This window comes from Lathamus discolor, chromosome 3 (genome assembly GCF_037157495.1).
Source record: "Lathamus discolor isolate bLatDis1 chromosome 3, bLatDis1.hap1, whole genome shotgun sequence".
Taxonomy (NCBI): domain Eukaryota; kingdom Metazoa; phylum Chordata; class Aves; order Psittaciformes; family Psittacidae; genus Lathamus; species Lathamus discolor.
This window is the reverse complement of record NC_088886.1, coordinates 24955303-24981461: the sequence shown is the minus strand read 5'-3', so window position 1 is coordinate 24981461 and position 26159 is coordinate 24955303. Positions and strand designations below refer to the sequence as shown.

General features: G+C 41.0%; 1 protein-coding gene across 3 annotated transcripts in view; it reads right to left on the bottom strand.

Moving 5' to 3' along the window:
• Nucleotides 1–26159, bottom strand: part of LOC136011803 (ral guanine nucleotide dissociation stimulator-like 1) — a 70249-nt gene that overhangs the window by 19827 nt on the left and 24263 nt on the right. The window contains exons 4-8 of one of the 3 annotated variants that reach the window (XM_065674188.1): nucleotides 17796–17873; nucleotides 8501–8685; nucleotides 5354–5478; nucleotides 4427–4642; nucleotides 669–772 (exon numbers count right to left, since the gene is read on the bottom strand). In XM_065674188.1, the coding sequence (XP_065530260.1) occupies nucleotides 669–772; nucleotides 4427–4642; nucleotides 5354–5478; nucleotides 8501–8685; nucleotides 17796–17873 (708 nt within the window). Of the gene's footprint in view, nucleotides 1–668; nucleotides 773–4426; nucleotides 4643–5353; nucleotides 5479–8500; nucleotides 8686–16912; nucleotides 17195–17795; nucleotides 17874–26159 lie in introns of those variants that run through there. The other 2 variants (XM_065674190.1, XM_065674189.1) reach the window with 2 other exon arrangements.

Here is a 26159-nt window from a genome sequence, read left to right as displayed (position 1 = left end):
GGAAAAAAAGATCCACCTCTCTAGGAGAAATGCAGAACTCTGCTGCCTGGCAGTGACATCTTCCTTTGTTTATCAAAGGCAAAGAAAAGAAATCTATTCCTCCCAAACTGAATGACCAGAACACCATCTTTCCTACAAGGAGATTTCTGGTGTCTCTTTGGCATGCAGTAAATATGCCAGGTATTCCCATGTATGAAGTATTGTCTTTAATACAGGTTTGGATTTTGTTGTTTAGGGATATATTTAAGGACACGTCAGGACCAGGAGAGGATTAGTGAGGGCTGTAGCAACCTGGACCTCCTCCAACTTCATGGGAGAGAAGATAACAGACAAGTATCATGGGGCTCTTTTGCTGACTGTCTGAGAGCAGTGTGTATGCTCTGGTCAAGTAGCTGGTAGCACAGCTTTTTGGAAGAGGTTGTGGAAGATCCAGTAAGATATAAAGGACAGAACAGACCCAGTATCCCCAAGAGCAAGCTGTCCCCTCAATATGTAAGAGAGCTCACAGCAACCAGACCCAAAAAAGGGGTCTGAGCCTCGCAGGAGTGAGAAGTTCTAACAGAACAGATGTCCACAAAGGAGCAGAATAGGAACAAGATGAAAAGAAAGAACAATGAGCTTTTTGCCTCTGTTTGGGACTGGCCATAGGAGCAGAGCGAGAGGCTTACTTTGGAACGCATGCCCAGGTCTTCTTCAGCCGATAGATGGAGTTGGACTGCAGTGCTGAAATGATGGCCCTTAAGGAGGAAAAATTCTTCAGGATCCTACATTCCTGTGAAAGAAGCCATTAGAAACATGGGAGCATTAAATTTCAGCATTACAAATACATTTATGCTCTTCTGTTTGACTGGTGTCATGCTTGCTACACGTTCTCACATCTAAGCAGGCAGCAGTGCAAATATTTGGCATCAAAAATATCACTCCCTCCTCCAGCCACAAAATACTTTCAGGCCTTGGTACTTTAATAGTGTTTTCCTCACTTGCATATACTTATGGTGATATTTTAGTGCTACAGCTTTCAGTGCTCCTAGTAACAATAAAAGGGGAACCCAGTCCATGAAGCAGAGCCAAAAAGCACAGATGTTCACCTCTTAGAAAGCTCTTTAGAGTTACCAATCCCTTTTACCCTTTAGGGGAAGAAGCAGGCTTTGCCTCTTCATATGTGGTATTTAGAATATTACCCTCAATCATCCACCTGTCAGTTATAAATAAAGACATGCACAGGAATAGCCTGTTATTCAAGTACATACGCAAGTAAAGAGAAAAACCTTTCCAGCCTCTCCAGAGTTGCAATCAAATGCTAGCTGAGAGGCTGGTTCATTGACAACTCTTATGCAGCTTCTCTGTGGCAAAAGCTTTGATGGAAAAGGATACTGAAAAGCTTAATTCTTAACACCCTAGCAGATTCCTGGTAAAGCAGATGGAAGCAAGGGGAAGGGAGAAAGTCTGGCCTTGGACTTTTCAAGGCAATCTACTGGTGCCTTCCTGGCAATCTGTTGGTGACCCATGAACTAGAGCACGGGCACCAATGACTTAAGGAACTCTTGCAAATACAAGCTCTCACAAACACTGTGCATGCACATTAAGTAGACAGAACACCTGCCAATTTGACTGTTGCATGTAGATGAGAACGTACTCAAACTACAATTCTTGCTTCTGCAAATTTTTATGGGGTTGATTATAACACAGATAATGCTGATTATGTAAAGGATCCTTACAGTGAAAATTGACATGATTTGTTTCCTTCATTGGACCGAACAAATGTAAAACAACCTTAGCATAAACAAAAGTCAGACCTTACTATATCAGCAACTCTGTTCATGAGTTGCATTTAGACTGACTGAACAATTAAGACATGTACATTTACTCCCATTTATTTACCTAAGGGAAAGAAAAGAAAAAAGTATTTCTGCAACTTAGAAGGCCACATTTATAGTGTGGCTTAAGAAGACTGACTGGGCAGACAGCACTTGAGGTAGGTATGCAATTTGGCTACATAAAGGCCAAGTTCAAGATCATGAGGTAGGACGCACATGGTCTGAAAGCTATTCTTGCATGGACTGGTGACAAAGAAGCAACATAACAGTTCTTCCTCAGAGATTGACACATTTAAGAATGAGCTCCTTTTTTTATGTTCAACTTGAAATTCAGGCTGGAAAGAACACGAACCGGCACAAATTTTCAGCATTTCTTTTATTCCAAATACAAGAGGAGTATGGACTGGAAGATCCAATTTGGAATCATCTCGACTTAGCTGCCTATTCCATAATTTAAAACACATTAGGAATTCAATATTGGATTTTGTGTTCTCAGTAATTTAACTGATTGCAGACTAAACTTCAGCAAGCTTTCATCTGTATAGAAGAAGTATTTTTAAGACCGGTTTGAATAATTGTTTCATGCTGTGCCTTTCACAAGAGCAATACCAGAAAGAATCCTGTGCAGAAGCAACTTTGATTTAAAAAAATGAAGCATAACAAGATCCTAATTATTTCACTTATTTTTAAAGAAAATATTGTGTGAGTGAGATCGGCTGCTTCTGCTCAGGAAGCTTATATCTGAGTAGACTGGAGAGGTCTGGAGGGCTGGCAGTTAGAGAAATTACTCAGTTTATCTTGTAAACCAAGAAACTGGATCCAAAAGTCACTAACAGGAACAAATGTGGAACTCCATGCTGCTAAGTTACAGTTAGTTGTGTAACTGCACACTAATGAGTGGCTTATTTTCTAATTCAGGCTTCTAACTATTCAAAATACTAATTTGCATGCAAAAAGCAAGCAAGTTGCTTCAGAAGTGGGCAGCTAAGTATAGATGTTATATATAACCAGCTGTTCTATATACACAGTTATTTTGTAGAGCATGCACATGCATTTTCATGTGCTTGGCTAAGACTGGCGTATTTCACTATGTGCATGAATTAAGTAAAGGGAGAAGTACTGCATCAGTAGAGGTGGAGAACAAAGTTCACCATCCACAGAACACATATGATGAGAGTGATGCCTCTCCTGGCTCCCCCAGGCCTCCCTGCTGCCCCGTGATGAGCAGAAGGCTGCTTCGTACTCACCTGCCCAGGCTGTGGCCCAGGCTGCCCATAAAGCCTGCTTTAGCTATTATCATCTGCGGTTTAAAGATCTGCACACAGAAAACCAGAATCAAACTTCATAATCCATTCACGTGGCTTATAAAGCAGCCATCAGATGATAACGTAAGTTGGTGTAAGTGCCAAAAGAGGTGAAAGTCTATTTCCCCATACCAGTTTCCTCAACCATGCAGTTGCCAGAGCTTAGGTGCCAGGACTAATAATACTCTGGAAGCATAGAAGTGCATTGTCAATGTTGGAAAACCTCTGTTTGCCTTGAGCTTTTTATGACTGCTTATTTTGTATAGCTCAGAAAGAATCCATGTGATTCTTAAAATAAAAGTCAATACGTATTCATATGAAAGTGCTTTAAATGTTCTCTTCAAAAAGAGAGATTGAGCGTACTGCCAGCTTCCCAGCGCTCTGAGGGGAGTTAAAAAGGTTACAGTAAGATATTAAAGACAAAATCTAAGCAAACCAGAGTTATGTAAAAAAAGGCACACAAAACCCTTTCACGCAAAGATTAACAAACACACAATTTCCTACAAGATCCTCTCCTAGATACTACTCTGCTATGGCAGAGAGAGGACAGGGAAACACTTTGAGACAGCCAAAATGGCTTCATCAAGCGCAAGTCCTGCCTGAACAATCTAGTGGCCTTCAGTGGACAAGGGAAGAGCTACTGATGTCATATCTGGACTTCTGTAAGGCCTATGACATGGCCCCCTACATATATCTGATGTATCTCCCACCATGTCTGATTTCAGCCCATGTGGTGTTCACAGATGCAGGGGAGGGAGCATGATGCTCATTGACTAACTATGAATGGCCAGAGGCGGGTAAGCGCAAAGCTTATTCCGAATCTGGCCACTGCCTGCACCACTGCCAGTCCTAATCCATTCTTGTTAAAACTTTCTTCTGAAAGCAAGTCTAACCTTTGGATGATATCAACCATCCCTTAATTGCTTTCACTGATACGAGCAGTATTTTCTTCCTAGGGAAGTGAACTGGTTGAATTCATACTTATCTTACCATAAATGTTACATTATCAAGTACATAGCACTTCCCATGTGCAAGACACAGTATCTGACACCCTTCAAGTAGCACTGCCAACACTGTCAAGATACAAGCAACAGCCCTCTTCCCAGGATGGGGAAGGAACTAAGGAGAGGAGGGCAATACTTCATCTGCTATTACAAAGAAAGTCAGTCAAAACCATAAAGAATTAGAGCCAAGATGTTCACTGGCCTGGGGCCAATGCATACAACCTCCTTCTCCCCTTCCAACTGCCTCAATCCAAGGCACCCAGCACAAGAAACATTAAACAGCCTAGAACAAATGCCTTACATGTGCAATACGAATCCACTTCTCCATGATCTTGGCTCTTTGCTGTGTTTTGAGTTCCTTGCTATTCAGGATAGTGCTGACAACACAGTTGGTAACTGCATTGAACTGAGAGATAGTAGCTCTGATGGTAGGTGCCACGTGCTTGTTTTCTTCCTTATCCCTTTGAGACCAGATGCATCCCAAGCAGTGGTGGGGCACAACTTTCTTGAAGAGTTCCTAGAATGAAATAGAGGTGCCTAAGTCAGCATGATTCTCAAAGATCTCTACTGTCCACAAGAAGAAATGAGTGCTTACAGTACATACTGGATATAAATCTAATATGGTATTAAAGAGTAAATAGTTGTTTTCACTTAGTTTAAAATACATACTTTGGCATATTCTTTATAGGCTTGATGCCCTAACTGTCAGCTAAATAGTCCTGGGAAAAGAAGAGACACCCTTATATCAGCTGCACAACCAAAGGGGAAAATTTTTTACAGGATGATAATTTGAAGGAGTTTGATACAAACCAAATCAGAGCACTACAGTTGAGAGCACCTATACGTCTTCAGGCCAGGCAGCAATATAGCCAAAATGTGCTATTTCTCAGGTGCCAAATATTAAACTTTGCAAAAAAGGCTGTACAGTGTAATTTCACACTTAAAAACCCCCAAAACACCAAAACCAAACAACAACAACAAAAACAACAACAAAACCAAACAAAACAGCAACAACAAAAACCCAAAGGACTAAAAGAAAGAGCTCAATGAAGAAAGCAAGTTTGGATAACCAAGCCAGAGGTGTGTTCTGTGTCCCAACAATAGACCTGTTCTGGAACACTATTCTTACACTGATGCAAAACTTAAAATTAAATAAATAAATAAACAAAATTTAGAAGCCCAGCCCTATTTCCACTAGCATTTCAAGTAGTACATATGCTCTACATACTGCATCCATGTATGTCAACTGCTCCGCCACAAGGTGTTCTTGGAAAGAAGAGAATTCTTCTGGACTGCAGATCTCCAGTTCTTCTTCATCACACTGGTTACTGGGGGAAGTGTTATGGAACTCATCTGTCCAGGATGGAAAACATGACTTGGTAAATTTATACAGCAAACAGTGAATTAAAGCAGGTGTTTGTTTAAGACATCACTGTACATATTATAGCAGAACACCCAAGTGGTCCAGGCTGATGCAAATGCCTCACTGTGCTGCATAGTTTAGTGGGAAAGATGACGACCCTAAGATTGAACTAGCAAAGAAAAGCTGGAAGATAAAGAAACACAGTTAGAAAGAATTCAGGTATTTAGAGTCTCTTAGCAGAGAAGTGGCTTTGCCCATTTGTTAAACATTCCTCCAAAAGAAAAACATCATCACCACCACCCCAATTCCTTATTAACATTGCAGAATTTTGTTAATCTACTTTTCAATATTTATGTCTTATAATCGAAAAAATACATCAATAATAAAACTGTAAACGGAGGAGTATGCAATTATATCCCCAAAAATATTGCACTAAGAATGCTCTTATATCCAGATTTCATCTCCTGTGTGTGGAAATAAAAGGAGATACCAGATTTCTTAGAGCCATTTGTGGCTACATGGACTATATTGAAGAGAGTTCATTCCAGCATCCCTCGCCTTCCCTCTCCAGGCATTTTTCCCAGAAAAAGGGAGCACAGTGAGCACTTACAAACATTCTGCTGAATGCTGCTTCCAAATTTGCACTGGGCAGCAGTGAAGAGCTGGGAGAGGAGAGCTGTCCTCACTGAGGGACTTGATCCAGTGCAGAAGGGAAGGGATTTCACAGATTTTTCCCAAGTCTCTTTTTGGCTCCCACAGGTTGAGAACAAAGCCACATTAAACACAAAGAAATGTGCCCTTGTTTCCCATGGTAGGGGAGGAAGTCAAACAGAAAATCCCTAAAAATAAATCCTCTTCCTCATCTCTTACCATAAGGTGACAGTAACTCCATAAGAAGGGAGGGGGGAAAAAATGGACTTGTTGAAGACTACCGACAAAGGTACTGAGTTTACTGCTAGTGAGATTTCAGTAAACAAAACCAACAGTGCATTTCAGAGTATCTTATGCAATACTTTATACCCAGTTTAAGCAGAACAGACATCAAAGCAGCAAAAGCAGATAAAGTGATACTTCATCACTGTTTTTCAAAATACTTTGCTTTTCCTTCCTTCCTTAAGTAACAACAAAACCTAATTGTGACTGTAAATTGCTACAGTTTTGATGTAATAACTTGTAACTACAGGCTGCATCCAGATTTCCACCTGCACATTCTAATTGCACCATTCATTGACAGAGCTAAATGCGACAAACGGAGACCTCTGTTTCAGCATTATTTTTCTGTGGCTGTTTCATAACATTATGCGTAATTGAATGGACTTCTAGTAAACCGTTACAAGAGTTACACTTTTTTCTCTCTTTTTTTGCTATGTGACTCCTCATTTTCCTTTCAGCTCTTGAAATTCAACTGAAAATCTGCATCACTGAGTTACAACCCTATTCCAAACCTCACAGTGCCCTTAAAACCAGGTCCTGGAGTACAATGCAAGACTTCCCTTTTCTTTTTTCATGCCTCTTCCTCCTTTCCCTCTCATTCTTCATGACTGTGTAACCAGTCTTTTCCCTGCTCTACCAGAAGCTGGAATCCTCTTCTACTCAAGTATCTCATCATCTTCAAATAGCTCTGATCCATTTAGCCCTCTCAAAGCCCAGCAGCCCGCTTGACTTCACTGACAGCAACCATGCACCCCTTCTGAATTTGCAGTCTCTGGCTTACCTAGCTTTGTATTGCCCAAGCTGAAAGAATTGATGGCAGCACTGAATGGAGGTCTGATGGCACAAATCAAACTGTAGGGTCAGGACCCAAATTTGTAAATTCATAGCATAATTTGAACGCTTTAGAGGAAACAAATGTAGAAGCAGGGCTGCTGGGAACTTCTGTTTGCTTGGAACAACAGATGAACCCAAATACAGCTCTTGTAAGCTTTCTTTGACATGGGGGAACCAAACCCAGGAAAGGACATCAATAGGCACACAATTAGCAATCCTGTTCACTTATGTGCTTTCAAGACGGAAAAAGCCTGGGCTCTGTGTAGTACTCCTTTTTATGTACATTTTAAGGACTGAATTAATTTGGCATTTCACAGTAGTATGCATTGGCATTGTATTTCTGGAACATCTGGCAGATATGATTTTTATGGGATGAAATTTGTTTTTTTCCTGTCATTTCCTTTATGCTTTATGACATGAATTATTCCCTCTCACCCCTCTACCAAAGCTGGGAGTTGATTCTAGTTCTCATTCACGCACTACGTGAGCTCCTATGACTCCTCAGTTTACGTAACAGGAAGCTTTCTGACCAGGATAAGGGTATGTGTCAGGCTTGTTGCTGCACACAGCATACATGTGTTACTACAGTTCACTCTTCTTTCTGTAGACTGTGACTCCCAATAACGTAAGGTTTTCCTCTGTCCTTGGATACCAGCCACTCAAATAGGAAAAAACAGCCACAGACACTTCCTTTGACATGATGGTAACTAGGAAGAAAAGCTTCATGACAACAAGGCTTGTGACTCAAGCTGTATTTTGTTACAGCTCTGTATTTTGCTTTTTGTTGATTTGGCCTTTTCTTGGGGGATGCTGGGGTGGGTGGTGCGTTGAAATCAGAAGACCAGCCAAAAAGCAGCTGTGTGTTTTATCTCAATGACATGGGAAGTGCACTGACAATTAACCACTTAGCTGCTGCAGCAATCTCAAATCTCTGGCTAAACATTAGAGAAGTGCTGGATTTCCCAATATACCCCAGAATAAACAGGCATAGGCACCTACACAGTGCAAGTCTCATCCCACACAGAACCTGCAGAGTCAGACAGAGAAGGGGCTTTTGGTGTTTTTTCTGTTTGGTTTTTTGTGTGTGTGGTGTTTTGTTTGGGTTTGTTTGTTTGTTTGTTTGTTTTTATGAGAAAAGTCACTGGTGCACCTCACAACATTGCCAATTAGCACGAGTTGATGAAATGTACTCCACCTAAATCCCTGTGATACCTTACAGTCTGAGAGAAGGGAAAGGTAACTTACCATCATTTTCCATTTCTTGGTTCTGGAACTGCTCCAAGAGGTTCTGTGCCCTTCTCTCTGGGTCAGAGCCAGATATATTCTTCTTTAGGTAATCCAGCATCTTCAGCAGACATGGGTAGTTGGGCGGCTCTCTGAAATCCTCAGGGCACTGATTGAGCCAGGCTCGTAAGATTGACGCTGTTGCACTAAGAACAAATACACAGAGAACTGGTTGTATACAGCATGTATTGATGCAATCATATGCATCTGTAATTAGTATAACAAAAAACCTCTAAGACTTTCATATTCTACGTGAAGGCAGTATGAAGACCTTCTGAGCACCGAACTGAATCTGCTGGTTTTATGCATGGAATCTTATTAAGATATCACCCAGATTTTCCCAGGGACTTCAGAGAAGTTGCTCCTGATTTGCACCCATACAAGTGGATACAGTTACAGAATCAAATCCACTTAAGCTATATTGACACCCTTCAATTAAATTCAGGATATCAAATAAAGGTAGATAAAGCAATGGAAAGAAGAGGAGAGGGGGAAGACAGGGAGAGGAGAGGGAGAAGACAGGCAGAGAACAGGCAGAGGACAGGGAGAGAAGCACACACTCTGAGATTGCTTCATCTGTAAAGATAAAACCCTAATCCTGACGTGTGCAGCACGGGTTGCACTGTGCTGCCAGTACCCAATATCAAGCTTGAAGCACCAAGAAGCTGAACCCAGAAGACACTGGTCTTGCTAACCTTAGGGTGAAATGCGGCAGAAGCTTTATTTTATCCTTAGCCCCAAAACAAGGAGGGGCTGTCAGATTATACCATGCAAAAAGGTATCTTGGTCATGCTGACAGTGCAGAAAAAGGATGCTTAGGAGTTACAAGAGTGTTGGATTTCATTCAGGAAAGTTATCCCAGACTTCTTAGACACATGCAACTAAAAAGTCACCAATGGCAGAAAACTGCCTATGGACATTCTACAGACTAAGTGGAATGAGGGGAAACCAGAGCTGGTGAATCAACATCGTCTCCACCCTGCCTGAAACACAGGGAAGTGGTTTGTTTATCTACTTTTCCTGGTTTATGTAGGTTTTAATCCACACCCACCTATTAGATTGGTTCTTAGATACTGCACAAAGGTAAGCTTATGGGAATTTCTTTAAAGCCTATCTTTTCAGGGATTTTTCATTGTTTGAACTTGATTTTGTAAGAAAATAAGACTTACAATTTACACTATGGTTTTCCAGAACTAACTTAGAGTTTTGTTGACAAATTTCAACTAAGTGTGGAAACACTGAAAGAACTCTGGAAAAATAACCTGATTTCTTCAAGGTCTAAGAAAATTCAAGCCTGGCTAAAAAAAAAAATTAAAAAAAAAATATTAGCAATTTATCTTTTCTGCTGCAGGAAAGGCTGCGAGATCTTTGGTTCTTCACAGCAATGTGCAGGTAACTCAGTGTGTATATTTTTAACACTGGCCACAGCAAAATTAGAGGCTAGGAAGACACAGAGGGCATATCAAGAAACACTTTAAAGAGGATTTTGTTTACCTGAGCTGACAAAGAGGTAAGGGAAAAGGAGTTTTGTGTGCAGTCACATAACATTACGCACTGGCCACAGCCACTGTTTCATGCTAACCTACTGTGGTGCTCAGAGTAGGACATAACGTGAGAGGGAAAAAAACCCTTGTTCCAGAATAGAAAGCACAATAAACATCTAAAGACCCTGAGAAAAGGAAGTTCTGAAGATTTCCTCTGCGACACTGAAACCATCCCAGTATTTCAAATCTCTTCCAGCCAGTAGTCGCAAATGCTGTGGCAGGCACAAGAGGTGTTGCTACAAAACACAGTTTTCCTTCTGTAAGGAAGCAGATCTTAGGAGCTCTACTGCCATCAGAAAAAGAGCTGAGATGAGCAAGTGACAACAGCCCTAGTTTGCAGCAGGCTCTCTTTCTGCAAATGCTTTCTGCTCTGCTGTGTAGCTAGCTGTGAGAGCTTAGCCCTCCAATGAACATATTTTTCACATCTACAGAAACCTTCCCTGACACCTATTCCAATAACCACATTTCCAAGACCCTCGTGCAATAACAGTATTCCATACACCCAATGATATTCCATGAAGAAGAAACAGGCTATGCTCCCAGTAAAAACCACTAAACATGAGTGTCCAGTTACAGACACCAGTGTGTCAGCTCAAAGAGCACCTGTGCTCATGATGATCAGGCACCTGGCTTTTAAAGTTCAAATTCTAAAAAATACGGATGTAGTGGTTCTGGGTCTATTGTGTTAATAGCTGCAAAATGGAAAGGGAGAAGCAAGACAGGAGGACTTCTCTTTCCTCAGTTTATGAGACCGTGAAGAGAGTTCAAATATGAACATAGATTTCACATGTAGACAATGAGGATCCCAAAAGCCAACCCAGAAAGCTCTTGTATCAGAGCTGCATACTAATACTGCCACGTTTGTACTGTAAGTAGGGAAACCACAGCAATATCTGGTTAACTCAGCTGCTCAATGTAATTCAAAATAAACTAATAGCTAAGAAAGAGTTAAAATAAGTTTCTCCCACTCGCCTTGTCTCATCTTAACCAAATTAGTTTTTTCCTCAAAACTCAATTAACCTTTAATCCCATAGAGATGTCATTTTACAAGTCCTATTCATTTTAGTCTGGTTTTTGTCTGCTTCTTTCCCTAATATTGTAGCAACCTTGAATTTCTAATGAGACTATTTGGAAATCTGTCAGTAATACTGTTTGGGTAGGCTTGCCGACAGGAAAAACTCTGGAATTACAGTTTCAGTGCTACAAAAAGTATTTACAACTAAAAATTAACATGAAAACATGTTCCAGATTTCAGGTTTCACTGCAAACATGAAACAGATTGTGCAAGTTGTAAGAGTCTCTCCACATTTGAAAACTATTTTGGCCTGAATTTTCACAACTTTGCTCAGGCAAGCTACTACCATAAATGCAACAAGTATGTGTTCCACAGTTTAAGCCAGAGGTGGCCAAACTTTTTATCTGGAGCTTCGAGACCATTTTTCTCAGTCAGGACAGGTGTCACACAACAGCCAGTGCTCCATGACTGCCACAGCAAAGCCAACAGTGCTCCACATCCCAAGGTACAAGAAAGGCCACAACAGACATGTTCACAGCAGTGCTCCCAAGCTCTCGCTCCGCCCTCCTCTAATATTTTTAATCCACTCTAGTCCCACACATACCCTGAATGCTGTGTTACAGCAATACTTACACAAACACCAATGCCCTATGCCCACAGTATTTTCATTTCTCTTCCACCACAGGCAGGAGAACACTGTGCCTCGCTGCATGACCTAATTGAATACTTACTCCTGCTCTTATGCCCCTTTTCCCCACCCATATCATGAGCTCACCACCATCCCTGCTGGCTCCACCACCAAAAACTAGGTTCTACATTCTTTTCTTAGGAGCATTTACCAGTTCAGCAATGATTTGGAAGGAGCCTCTCCCCAGGATAAGATCTTGTATTAATATTGTTCACATGCTGTTTAGACTAAGCTCAGTTTCCACAGGCTTGGTTGATGGCCACTTTCATAAGCTGAAGAACAAAGAGAGTTCAAGACAGACCCAGTTTCCCAGAGCACGGTGAACAGTTCACAACTGTTACAGACACTGATTTTTGCCAGCAAAATCATTTCATTCAAGAAGGGAAATAGGAAAGAGAAAAAAGGTACACTGTGCCCTACTGAATTCCTATCGCCCAATTGTTTAATTTGTGTGTCAGAAAGGCAAGATTTCTGAAAACAGGCTACAGAATTGCTCATATCTTGCAGTAGTAGCTTTACATTTGCTGCCCTTGAGAAGAAACTCCCTGTACTTGACAGACCTAGAGACAGATACGAACGGAAGCCTTCCAAGATCTCAGACAAGAAAGAAACATCACAGAATACATTTTTAACGGATTGATTATGAGCTATAAAGTTTTCCTTTCCTTTAGAAGTAGAAGGGAAACTTGACAATTAAGAAGGATAAGGAGAACCTCAGTTGCAAAGAGAGATTAAATGACTGGTTTCCTATTAAATTAGACAGGAACATGTACAAAACTATCTGTCATTTGCCAAACGCATACTTAAGACCATCAATGGAATAATCTTTAGAGACAGCTCTTCCTGCTCCTCCACTGTCCATGCAACAGTTTTCAGGCTAGCTCACACAGACTAAATTAAGCCAGCTGTATTTTCGCAGTTTTGCTTATCAAATAACAACATGGGCAGTTAAACCTCAGCTTTGAATCAGGGGTAAAGTGTATGTAAAGTGCAAACAACAGTTGCTGTAAGGGTAGCTTCTTACGCCCAGTCCATTTATAAATAACATGCTGATGACTTCCAGCAAATGATCTGCTCTTCTTGTGATTTGGGAAGAACTGGTTGAACAGTATGAGGGGCGGGGGGGGGTGGGAGGGGGTGTTTGCTGGGACACACATAAAGTCACTGAGGGAACAGGTTGGCCGGTTGTTCTGTGTTTTGACATGCCAATCTTTATTTTTCTTTGCTGTTCTAATTGTTCTTTTTTTGCTTCGTTCTGGTTGTTTTCATAACTCTTCCACTCTTCCATTGCTTAGACTGCGCTGTGTTTGACTCCACTTCTCATGTAACCACATTGGTTTCTGCTGTTGTTTTAGCTTAATTGGTTTTACTGGAATGAATGCTGACTGTTGCTCTCCCAAATGCACCTTAACTGCTTCCCAACATGGATTTCCCAGGCATCAGAAACTTCCAGCCAATTTTGTTCCATTTGTCTCACATTCCTTTGGTGTCTGTTCTCCTGGAGTACAACGTCTCAGGAGCAGTTTTATTTCTGCAGGACTGTAACAGTCTTCCAGTCTTGTTTTCCAGCACGACCATTAATGTCAGTAGGAAACAAAACACAAGTTCTCTTTCGGGAAGATCAAAAATGCTCAAGAAACCATAGGACAATGTTTTTTATCACTATGAGAAACTCCAAATGCTGCAGTATTACATTGAAAGTTTTGGTATTTGCTGGTTTAATGCAGAAGAGGAGAGGTAAACATGCAAGACCTGCCATGTGGTAACTGAAGAGTTCCTTAATTTTATTTGAACTGGTTTACCCAATTGCTGTGGAATGAAACGGAGATTTCAGTTCGGGTTCGAGCTGCTTTGTCTGCGGTTTTCACTTGTGCCACATTCCAAGTTTTAGTAACAAATAAATTCCACATTTTGATAATAAAGCAGATGTAACTAGGAGCTGACGTTCAAGGCAACAAAAAAACCTCTGAGTATTTTGATTCATTTCTGTGGCCTGTCATTCATCTGGGGGACAGCACCAACAATCTACCCCAAATCAGCAAACCAAAGCCAGTGGCAGAAGGAAATCACAACCTTATGCTCCTAGAGGAGGCTTGAAAGGACTTTTACTGTTACTCAAGCTCATTTAGGATTTAAATGTCTCTGAATTCAGCCACGGCAGTGCTTGGGAGTGCAGAAGAGAAGGATTTGAGGGCTTAAAGCTCTTTAACTTTTTGTACTAAGCAAACTGGTTTTTCTTCTCATTCAGCTGGTCCAACTCCAACAAGACTCCTCTCTTTTACAGCACTGTAAGTATACTGCAAGTATAAAACATACACAGGGAAAAAATAAATAAATAAAATCTCCATTTGAAACTTCATCCTGCAACCAGGAGACCAGTTTTCCAGTTCTACCACCTTATCTTTAGTGCCCGTGAGAAATACAACCTAAACTGGGACTTACTTTTCTTTGGCTTCATCAGGAGAGATGTAAATGAACAGATCAGAACATGTCTTACTGTTTACAGCACAGCATTTCGTTTTCATTGCCTTTGCCCTGGCTGTGGACTCTTACTAGCTACAAAAACAAAAGTTGTTTCTATGTACAGGGAGGGATGGTGTACTTTTCCACTCCCCATTATATTTACCAACATGCCTAAAGAGTATTTTTAAAGAAAATGTACAAATGTTAGACCTCTAGAAAGCAAGCAAACAAACAAAAAATCATGGTCCAAGTCCATGGACCAATATGACAACACTGCTTCTTGAAAAACCTCTCCCACAGATAATCTCAGGTTCATGCTATTATATTTTTGCCTGAGGTCTCCAAGTAACTAGGTTCAGTCAACATTAAATTAGTCTTCCCCGAATGCAAACATTGCAGGCAAGCCTGGTCTGCCAGGCTGAACATCCTTCTGTGTACACTGAACAGGAATGAATCACTTCTGGAAACTTCCCTTACAGAAATCTTTAAAAATCTTGGCAACAAGCTTAGCACCTTTTATCCATGAAGTGTGATGTGCGGCATCAGCTCTACAGGTCTTGCAAGCCTGGCAAGTCATTTCAGTGACATGGCCTCAGCAAGCATTGTTTCAGACCCTCACATTACCCAGAGGCATCTCGGCATCCAGTGAAGCTACTGACTTCCGAAAGGTAAAAGCAGTTACAATATTTTGTACTTTGAAGGTTTTACGGTCCTTTCCCTGTCCTCAAGCAGCTCCAGCCACATCTTTAACGCCTACCTTCTGGGAAACAAGTGTTCTGTTCCTTTAATACACCACCTCTCTAAATTAATGGAGTCTGTGCTTTGGGTACAGTTGTCTGCCAGCAGTGGATTGCCCAGAGATTAAAATTAACACCATCTTTCAGTACAGTGGGGAAAACAGGGCAGAAGATATTCCACAATCACTCTGCATAGACAGCTCAACCTTTAAACAGGGAGTTAAAAGTTAACTGAGGAACTCTCCTGCTCTGAATAGAGATCACAGTGATCAGGACATATAATCTAAAGCATTGTTTCTTACTGTCTTGTAGGCAATATACACAACCATTTCAGAAGGACTGAAGTCCCCAAACAGCATTAGTTGCCTGGCTTACTGATCCCCTTACCAGAACATGTAAAGGTGCTTGAGATCTCTTGGATGCAACTACCTCTTTGAAGTTTCCCATACCTCCTGGCTGGTAAGGTGTGTAGACGACCAAGAGAAAGTATTTCTTTTGGCACTAATTTCTTTCCTTATTTGCTTTTTGTCAGGTGACATGAACCAAACCAGACAACTGAGCTATACAACCTCATTTAAAAACAAAACCATAATTGAATCATAGTGCAAATTCCTTACAGTTCATGTAATGTGTACTATCATATGGACCTCTCTAATTCTCAATGCTGATAATTTTTGTGTTTAACGTATGTTATGGTTTTATTCTGAATTGTCATGTCTTCCTGTGTTCTATCAACTAGTATTTCTCAAAGTCAACGGAAGTCTAAGCTAAGAAAACATGCAGTAAACACAGAGAACTCCGAAGGCAACGATGATCTAAGATAAAGAGGCAACTCCGTCACACCTCCACACAAAAAACCGCAGAGCTGAGAAACAGCACCAGGCAATCTTGTTTATATAATGCAAGGAAGAGCAAAAAGAATCGCTTATAGGAGGAGAGAGAGGGTCAGGTTACTCACTCCTCACTACTCTCTTGTCAGACAACTAAGAGAGGCAAGGCATCATATTTCTGGAAACACAGACATTTCACTGGAATTCCACCTTTTCTGGATTTTATTCTTCTCTTACTTACAGCCACAAACTTCCTGACTGACTGAAAGCAGTAAGAACTGTGGAAAGCAAGCTACTGAACACGAGAAGCTAAGCTGGCTCCTGATAACTAAGGAAAAAGAAAAGAAGAAAAGCAGAGTCATGCATGGCAGGGTATTTTTTTGAGCTCGCAGACCTTTTGCGGGTGTTCTGAGCCTACTCATAACTCTAAGGTCCAAACTCTGCGTATTTGTAAAGTTACAAAATTACAGTTCCTTTCTTTAAGCTGTGTATTACTGAATGCAGTTTTAAAGAAAAGGACAATAATAATAAAAAGCCCCAACGACATTTTAGATTATAGGTAATTAAACCTGATCCCTGACGAAAAATACCTTTCTTTTTTTGACCACCCTAGAGGCCCAAAACTGACAGGAACGATGCATAAGTGAACAGAAGAAAATGCCCTTTGCAGAACGGATCCTTAGAAGGCATGATTTCGAACACAGCTGAAATGATCTTGGGTCAGTAACAACTATTACGTCACTGCAACAAGTGGGAGAAGTAACTGCTGGCTTGGACCTCAAATTTGGAAACAGCGGGATAGGTTTATAGCTCCCCCAAGTCTCTCAAATGAGGCTGTGCCATAAGGGTCCTCAAGCCCTAGTGTAGGACTTGCAGGTTCTGAGCTACAAGAGCATGAGGTAAAACACTAATTAAGGAAAAAAAGGGGGAAAAAATATCAAAACAGAAAACAAAAACTTATATCAGGCATTTTTTGTTTCAAAATTCATCACAAATCTATACAAGTACAGAAAGCACAGAGAATTTCAATACAGAAAGTAGTAACCTGTGGGCTTACAGTATACCACATACAACATGATATTCCTCCCATACGTACCTTAAGATTTTGTAAAAACCCATCTCTTATTTAAAAAGGATATTTGAGCAGCCATAAATCCTCTTCCTACAGTTGTTTTTAACTTCTGTAGCAGTTTTCTTTTTTGTCTCAAAACAGTGGAAATGCTTTAAGTTGCATCCCTATTTCTAATGCCCCAAATGGGTTTTTAAAGCATCTGAACTGTTGTTAACAGGAGTCTGATAAATGCAGACCTCTAGCTACAGACCATAGGCTTCCCCATGAGATATTTTTCTCTGAGGAATACAGAGTTACTGGCAAGAAATAACACAGCTTTCGTGCTCTTTCCTCTTATTTCTTCAAGTCATATAATACTGAGAGCAAAACTGTGTCATGTTTCCGTTCTATGAGAAAAGATGGTAAACACAATTATATTGGAATTATCCCAGACAAGACAAAACATGAACTACTTGAACTACATGTTTCACAACAGGACTACAAAGCCAACTTCTTTTCCAGATACCATTAATCATGTGTAAGACAGAAGTAGCCAGAGCAACTGAGAGCAATGGAAATTTTTAAGGCAGGAAAGAGAATTCACACTTATACAGCATCTGTTAAAGCACATACACCTGACAGATTACTTTCTTGACAACTTCATTGTTGAGCTTTCTATAAATAAGTAGTTGAGTAACAGGTATCAGATTCAGACATGAAAGGCATGAGGGCCAAAGGATCAAAAGATTTCTGGGTTATAATTTTGGATGTGTTTTGAGACAAATGATATTTGGCCTTTACACAAGCTTGTTTAAGCAAGCAAACAGTGCTGAGAATTTTCAAAGGAAACAAATGGTATGCTGCCCACATCTTCCTCCAATATCGAACTGCGACTAGAGCTCGCTGTGCAGGGCAAAACTACACTTACATCCTGACAACTGCTTTGGATTCAGAGGAATTCTCGTTTTCAACTTCTTCAAAGCTTGGGGTCTCCAGGGATCCATATCTGAAAAAATGAGATGGGTGTTTAGAGGAACCTCTACTGCATCAAAGCAAAATCTCAAATAGCATAATTCATACACAATTATCATAAATGCTAAATAGCTTTTCTAGCTCAAAATAAAAATACAGAATCTAACAGTTGGGCAAAAATAAGGAGTTTGAAGATTACTTCATTTTGAAGGGGGAAAAAAAATTAATCTTAGAGAGACAGCCAGTGTCTTCCAATCTAATTTGTTAATTTAGAGAAAGCAGCCTGCAGACACGAGGAATCAACCAAAACAGTTTCTTTGCTCAGAGCTCCAGGACCCTTTCTGCCTTTTTTCACTGCATTTTTTCCCAGAGCAATACTCCAGTGTGCAGAGAGGCTATAACACAACCACCTTCTCCAACACAGTTTCTGTTTCTCTAGTATTTGTCATTCCTTTTAACTCCAACTGTTATTTCACGCAAAAGTTTTCTAGGTGGCAAGTGCCCACTTGTGCCAAAACTACTGATACAGTTGTTATGAGTGGGAATGGCCCCTGGCACTGTGAAAATGCCACTGGGAAAAAGAAACCATAGACTCAACTCCAACAGCATGAAGCAGAATCTCTTATAGCATAGGAAGTGCATGTGCCTTGAAAGCAGTATTATGGATTTCGTTTTCAATGGGAGTGCCCATTGTTTCAGATATACAGCTCCATAAACAATTTCATGATTCCTTAGAAGCAGCTTTAATGAAGGCGGACAATTACACATAGAAGAGATTAAGGCAAGCTGATTTTACACATTCTGTGCTCAACTAACTGTGTCAGGCACCTGCGATTAATCTGAATAAGCCGGAGAACAAGTATTTGTGCTACAACATCCTAGTAACATCAGACAGAGAAAACATAGTGGGCTGTCTGTTTCCGCCCTGAAGGTTCATGTGAGAACTGTAACAAATTCATCCAAAGTATTTCAAATTATAAAAATGTGGTAGTTTTAGGCTCCTCTAGAATGTCAGTCTGAAGTAAAGCTTCCTATTTAAGAATCCCAGATCTGTAGAGAAAGTCAACCAGTGTAACTGAATTCAAGCTCTCGCCACCAGATTTGCTGAACTGTAAAGAACAAGTTTTAGCACCACCATCCACCACCCTCATATTGATATTCTACCCTGCTACGGCTAACAATCTCAGAACTCCACAATACTTCAAAATAAGAACAGTTTCAACAGTCTTATGACAAGGTCTTAATGTTGGATATATCCACTGTGATGGGGAAGCTGAGGCAAAGAAAGATCAAGGGTTTGCATATTATAAGAGTGCACTGTAAAGTAAACCCAAACTAATAAAGGCAAACAAGTCTGAAAGGAGCAACATAGCCACAGTCATAAGGATGTCAGCTTGGGCTTACTTAGCCTTGAGTACTGTGCTAAAACCACTTGCATTATCTGAAACAGCTCATTTAAAACCAGATCTTGAATCTCCAACTACATTGAAGGCAGACATAACAAAAATTATTTGTTCCGATTGTTTTGGAAATCTCATCATTTTATCTGTCGGGGGGGGGAAGGTATAACATGCACAAAAACTTGCAAACACGTGTTTTGAAGTGTCCAAATTCTTCTCAGTCATCCTGAAGCAATCCTGCTGGTCCTGTAAGACAGCAGCTGTATGAGAGTAGGTTTTAAGGGCTTCTTAAAATGCATCCTTAGAAATTGATGTATGTACAGGATAGGCCATTTTGCCACTGAGATTTCACAGAGTTAATCCAAACATCTGAAAAAAAATATGCTTAGCTAAACTGACAATAAAGTAAGAATCCACTTCTAAACATGCTGAATAACACCTCGATCCCTTGGTGGTCACAGTGAATCACAACAAGAGCATTCACTGCTCGGTACAAGAACAGCTGTCAATCTTGTTCTGAAATTTTTTGGTGCATCAAGAGCCTCTCTGCTTTCTTTGACATTCTCCCAAGCAATTATACACCCTGCCCATGCTCCTTTTACTGAGATCAGCACTACTGAAGCTGTAAAATTGAATAGATACCTTCCTTCTGATTCTTGGCTATGCCAGAATTCACTGCTTAATCCTACCTGGCCTCTCAGTTATATCCTAAAAGCTAATTTACTAGTGTTTGCAACTCAAAGCGAATGCAATTAACTATCTGAGATACTTTCTACTGCTTTACTGCAAGGATGCAATAAATCAGAGGGGTCCTAAGAACAACACTCCCAACACTTTGCTAAGCTGCAGAGTAAAGCTTAACCTATTTTTATTAGATTTAACTCCATTGGTTTCAATATTTGGTCTTGCAGACCTGTAAATTGTTCTGCTTTTCCAAATACTGTAACATGAGGTAACATACCGTATCAAGACGATACAAGAAGAACATAAGGGGATTTCTAGAGATTTATGCTGACACCTCCTCAGTGAAGATCACCCAGGACAGAACTGAGACATGCTGTGGATATAACGTACATTACATGCTATGAAGGCTGCTCCTGTCCTGTTGCTAAAGGGCAAGGATTTCACTCTCCACTGCTGTCTGCTAGGTAAGATGACTAAAATAAATCTTAGCCAAGAGATAAAAGACATTTTCCCCCTACTGGGAGAAATACGTAAGGACAGCTTCAGTTTTTGAATAAAAATTAAATTTAAATTCCAAAATTTATTGCAATGACTCACAATATCACTGTCCTGGTTATGTATGAAATATAAAATATGTATTTGAAAAACATTAGGCATTTACATTTAAATGTCACTAGAGAGATACATGCTGATTTTTATAATATAGATTCCTAACACAGTAATAAAGGGCAGTCAATTTTCTGTGCAAAACTGGAGAAGTATATAATGCTTCATTACACTGCCAGATGTAAACCTCTGCCTATCTCTCATCGAAAGAGCTCTGCATGAACAACAGGTCATTAAATACAGATTAGGAGGAGTTAATGATACATCTGATGTAAAGAACAGTGTTTCTGCAGACTTCAACTGCTCTGCTCTCATCGGGTCTTGGACAAAGAGCCATTCACTAGCCAGCCCTGTATGAATGCTTTGCATACAAAAAGAGACACTGGAAACAAAAGGATCCTGTAGTCCACAGAACTTTTCAGCCTTGCTTGGCGTTTGGGAAGTTATAACTTACTCAAAAAAACTGACTAAGCAAATGAGACCAGAATGTAATGGGCAGTACTGACTATTTAAATACTAAAAAACAGTAGAAAGCACACCCCTGCATCTCTTTTAAGAGGTAAGTGAAGAAGAGGGAGGAAAATACTTTTTGAATAACTCAAAAATAATACAGAAAGGTTGTTCTTGTCAAAATCCCCAAACAAAGCCCTAAATAAGGCTTGTAAGCATTGAAACAAACAACTTGGAGCTACAGATACTCCACAAGAATCATGAGGTACTTTGAATTATACACACATAGAATAATGGAAATGAAATAACTTTTTCAGTTGACAAACCACCTGATATACAACAGAGGAAAGATCAGATACTACAGCAACAGTGAGCCAAGTGCAATATAAAGCACCTGTTCCAAAAAGTGTGGCTCTGCTACCAAAGCACCAATTCCTTCAACGTCCCCTCTCTACCTTCTTTTTCCCCTCCATTTACCCTCTATAGAGCCATTCTCCAAGCAAAAGGAATGAACTGTAAATGTAAAACTAACTTGCTCTTTTTTGCTGTTATTATCCAGCTTTAGATCTCCCATTAAATAATATCAACTCCCTCCTCTGTAAACTCCTAGAAATAGGGACCAGTTGCCACTTTATCTGCAACTGTGCCAAGTACAGCACAGCCCCACTTTTAAGTGTCATTGCAAGGAACATGATTACTAGGACAAAATAAAGGACATAAGACAGGAATTTAGCCTGCTTCTGCTCTCATCTGGACAGCTAAACATCTTTGGTTTCCACTACACTTGTGAGGGGTTAATTCCACAGCACACCCAGTGGCACTGGCGCATCGTGCTGTACCCTCACTGACAAGGGCAGGAAGAGCTGGCCTCCTTTTCCTCTCCAGGAACTTCCATTGAGTGTTTTCACATCAAAATGCCAACCAGATTTTTTTATTTTAAATATCCCTGTCCACTTCCATAAAACAAAGAGAAAATATCAGAACACATAGTGTTAAAGACCTGGCAGGTTTTCAAAGCTGTCTGCTGCATTTCGATGCCAAACTTCCATGAATACTAAAGGGATGCGGATGTCCAATTACTCTTAAATAGCTTTGCAAATACAAGTCATCCCCCTCATTTTTCAACATACCAGCTTACGCCCAAGATTTTGTTTAGTTTGACTTCTATGTTAAAAGAAAACCTTTATAGGCTGAATCCAGACAAAAGAATGAACAGGGGTTCAGTCTCAAATTTAATAAAAGCAAAACCTTCCAGCTTAATTTGAAATCCGGGGGGAGGGGGAAGAAAAAAAAGAAAGAAAAAACCAAACAGCCTCCCCAAATCCAAACAGATTTATTCACAATCTCCAAGAAGTGTTAGAAGTTACTCAGAAATCGTGCATTTCTGTGATAACTGTACCAGCATGGGCTGTGGGAGTAAAAAACACTGCAAGGACTAGCACTGCACGACTGTACAATTCCTATCATGAAAAAAACAAAGCCACGTGTTCTTGGCTTTGGGAGGACTTCCTGCTGCCTTCCAATGTCATGTGAAGAGGAGTAAAGGCAATGTAAGCAACGCGTGGTAGGACAGACTAAAGAGACACACAGGAAAAGAGAAAACTACCAACTCCTCTGCAGCCATGCAGGAAACATGCAGCCCAGAAAGGCCACCTAGGAGCTACCTATGGCTGCAGAGCCTCACGCGCTCACAGGACAGATTACAGCTTATTTTAACAGAGTAAGGCCCACGCCTGCAAAAATGTTTTGTCCATAAGATTTCACAAAACCTCACCGCAGCGTGGGCTGACTTAACGAAAACAAACATGATTCTGCATTATCCACACCTGTTAAAAGTTCATTTTTTCTGCCCTAACACTTCAGTTTCTCATAAGTACAGCATCTGCTTTTTCATTTGCCCCTGTCACTCAGGGAAGATCGTATCACCTTATTTAGACAGAATGTTTCCTGCATCAGTTTTAGTCGATCTGTTAATGCTTGCACTGCTTGGATAGGATACTCTGCAGACAAAGCACCAAATGACCAACACATATCCCCACATAATTAGGGTACAATATGTTCAGATTTCCCAGGACACTTTTCCAAAGAGACCCAGGACTCTCACTGTCTAATCTGGATTTGTGTATCTCTAATACATACATCAGACAATACCACAGCACTCGCAGTGAGGGGTTTATCCACAGTAAATCCGAAATAAACTGAATGCAGTGCACTTAAGGGCTCTCCAGCTTCCACACATAAGTTTTGGAAGACGTCTGTCATAGAATCATAAAATAGTTAGGTTTGGAAAGGACCTTAAGATCATGTGGTTTCAACCTCCCTGCCATGAGCAGGGACACCTCACACTAAACCATGTCACCCACGGATCTGTCCAGCCTGGCCTTGAACACCGCCAGGGATGGAGCATTCACAACCTCCCTGAGCAACCAGTTCCAGTGCCTCACCACCCTAACAGTAAAGAACTTCCTCCTTATATCCAATCTAAACTTCCCCTGTTTTAAGTTTTAACCCGTTATCCCTTGTCCTATCACTACAGTCCCTAATGAAGAGTCCCTCCCCAGCATCCCTGTAGGCCCCCTTCAGATACTGGAAGGCTGCTATGAGGTCTCCATGCAGCCTTCTCTTCTCCAGCCTGAACAGGCCCCACTTTCTCAGCCTGCCTTCATACAGGAGGTGCTCCAGTCCCCTGATCATCCTCGTGGCCCTCCTCTGGACTTGTTCCAGCAGTTCCATGTCCTTTTCATGTTGAGGACACCAGAACTGCACACAATACTCCAGGTGAGGTCTCATGAGAGCAGAGTAGAGGGGCAAGATCACCTCCTTCGACCTGCTGGTCACGCTCCTTTTGATGCAGTCCAGGATACGGTTGGCTTGTAGGTAGCAGGTGATCCTTGAATATCAACCAATAGCTCTGGGCTCCCCTGCCCTCTAGGGCTATATCCCATGGAAACTTACTAAGCAGGATCCTGAAGAGGCCAAAGTCCGCTGTCTTGGAAGTCCCGGGCAGTGAGCACACTGCGTGCCCTTTCTCACTTTGGTCACATTGGGACCAATGATCTCAAACTTGACCGCCTCATGATCGCTACAGCCAAGGCAGCCCTGGTGCACCACATTCCCTGTTGGTGAGCACGAGGTCAAGCATGGCACCTCTCCTTGTCAGCTCCTCTATTACTTGCAGGAAGAAGTTGCCTTCCACACAACAGAGGAACCTCCTGGATTGCTTGCGCTGGGCCGTACTGTCCCTCCAAAAGATATCAGGACGGTTGAAATCCCCCATGAGGACAAGGGCCTGCCAGCGTGAGGCTGTTCCTATCTGTCTACAGAGCGCTTCATTCACAGAGTCCTCCTGATCAGGCGGTCTGTAACAGATCCCCACAGTAATGTCCCCCATTGCTGTTCTCCCTTTGACCCTGACCCGCAAACTCCGTTGACTGATCACCTGACCCCACACAGAGTTCCATACTCTCCAGCCTATCACTGACATAAATAGCAAGAAACCCTCCCCATCTGCTGGGCCTGTCTTTTCTAAAGAGCCTATATCAATGTGTCAAGTCCTGCAAAAGAAATGTCCTACACCTGGGAGATGCAGATGCTGTTCTCTCCTACTCTGTGCCAAGGAGCTGCTCACTTGTGAAAAATCCAAAGGGCCTTTTTTGATCTGGCCACAGCACTGTTGTCCCTTGGACCAAACAAGAGCTCAGCACTGCCATTCATAATGGCAGTTACCTTACTCGATAATCCATAGTTACAGAGAATAAGAAACAGGGCTCAAGCTCTTCACATGAAACTAAAATTGACAACTAATGCCAAAATCTTACTTGTTTGAGGTTTTTTTGTTGTTGTTTTGTTTTGTCTTTTGTTTTAAATAGCTTCCCTTTTCACTACTTCTTCACTGGAAAACAAAATACAAGTACCTATAAAACAGATTATGCACTGACCCCCACTTTAGTCTCTGTACTGTTATTACTAACAAGTACCAGTATCGCAAAAATGCTACTTATTCTGAACTAATGTAGAGATGAAAACTAAGCTGGTTAAATTCAACTACTATCCGATTCTTTTTTTTTTATTTTCCCTTATAACATCTGCTTTTCTTCACAAGCCCATATTCCACAGCTGTGTGTAAATCATTCGAACTTTTATATCTTAAATTTCATCTAGATTTTGTCCCAAGTCATAAAAGTCCAGATTATCCATGATATTCAAAAAGCCAAGAGAAACATTAATGGATTCTTACACACTGTGCTCCTAAGATTTGTGAGAGGGGAAGGAAGTGGTGACCTCCTAGGATTTCCTTTGGATTCTATCATTCATTGTAAAAGGCTGGGGGTAATGGTGACAAGGTCAGGCAGCCTGTGTGCCCTTTGGCTGAGGGAGATATTATACCTTCTTTCAAGAGGCACACAAGCCAGTAAGATTAGAACTGGGCTCAGAAAGGAGAGCTCTATTCTGTGGAAACTTTTCCCTTGTGCTTTCTTGCCCTCTTCCGACATTTTCACCTCTTTAAAGCAACACCAGGAAGGCAGGGCTGACTTTGAGTCAAATATGCTCCAAACTTGCTGCTGTCCTAAACAACCGGACTACCAAAACTTACCTGAAATGTTGCTATAAATATCATTTAGGCTATTTGTTTGAAGCAGAACTGCAGTATTCAAACTTCTCTTGTTCTCCCTTCCTGCCTTCAACGCCAACCACAAGAGGATATCCCTCCTTAAAGCAGGGCTTCTAACATGCCAGCACATTACCAAAAACCAATACAATGGGAACTCGATCTCTTGAAGACCACAAGGACTCAGCAGTGCACAAGTCTGGCCCAAGATCCTTTCCCTCAATCAGCAGCCAAGAATGCAGTGAAAAACAAGCACATCAGCTTTAGAAAAGGACACCTATTTTCTTGTTAATTCCTCCTCGAATGCTCAAATGAAATCCCTTTTAAACTGGCTTATTCAAACATTTCAAAGCTCATTTAGTCCTGCCTGCATAATTTGTGTTCCAATTAAGGCTGGTTTTCTCTCCTCTGATAAACTCCTGAGAAAATGTAAGACTCAAGTCAGACTTGCCATTTCTTTTGTGCTACAATCCAGTTGTAATATGACAGATGAAATTCCCAGATATGAAAATATTAAGAACTTGGTTGCAGAGTTAACTGAGCTAAATTGCACCAGCTGTACAATTTACAG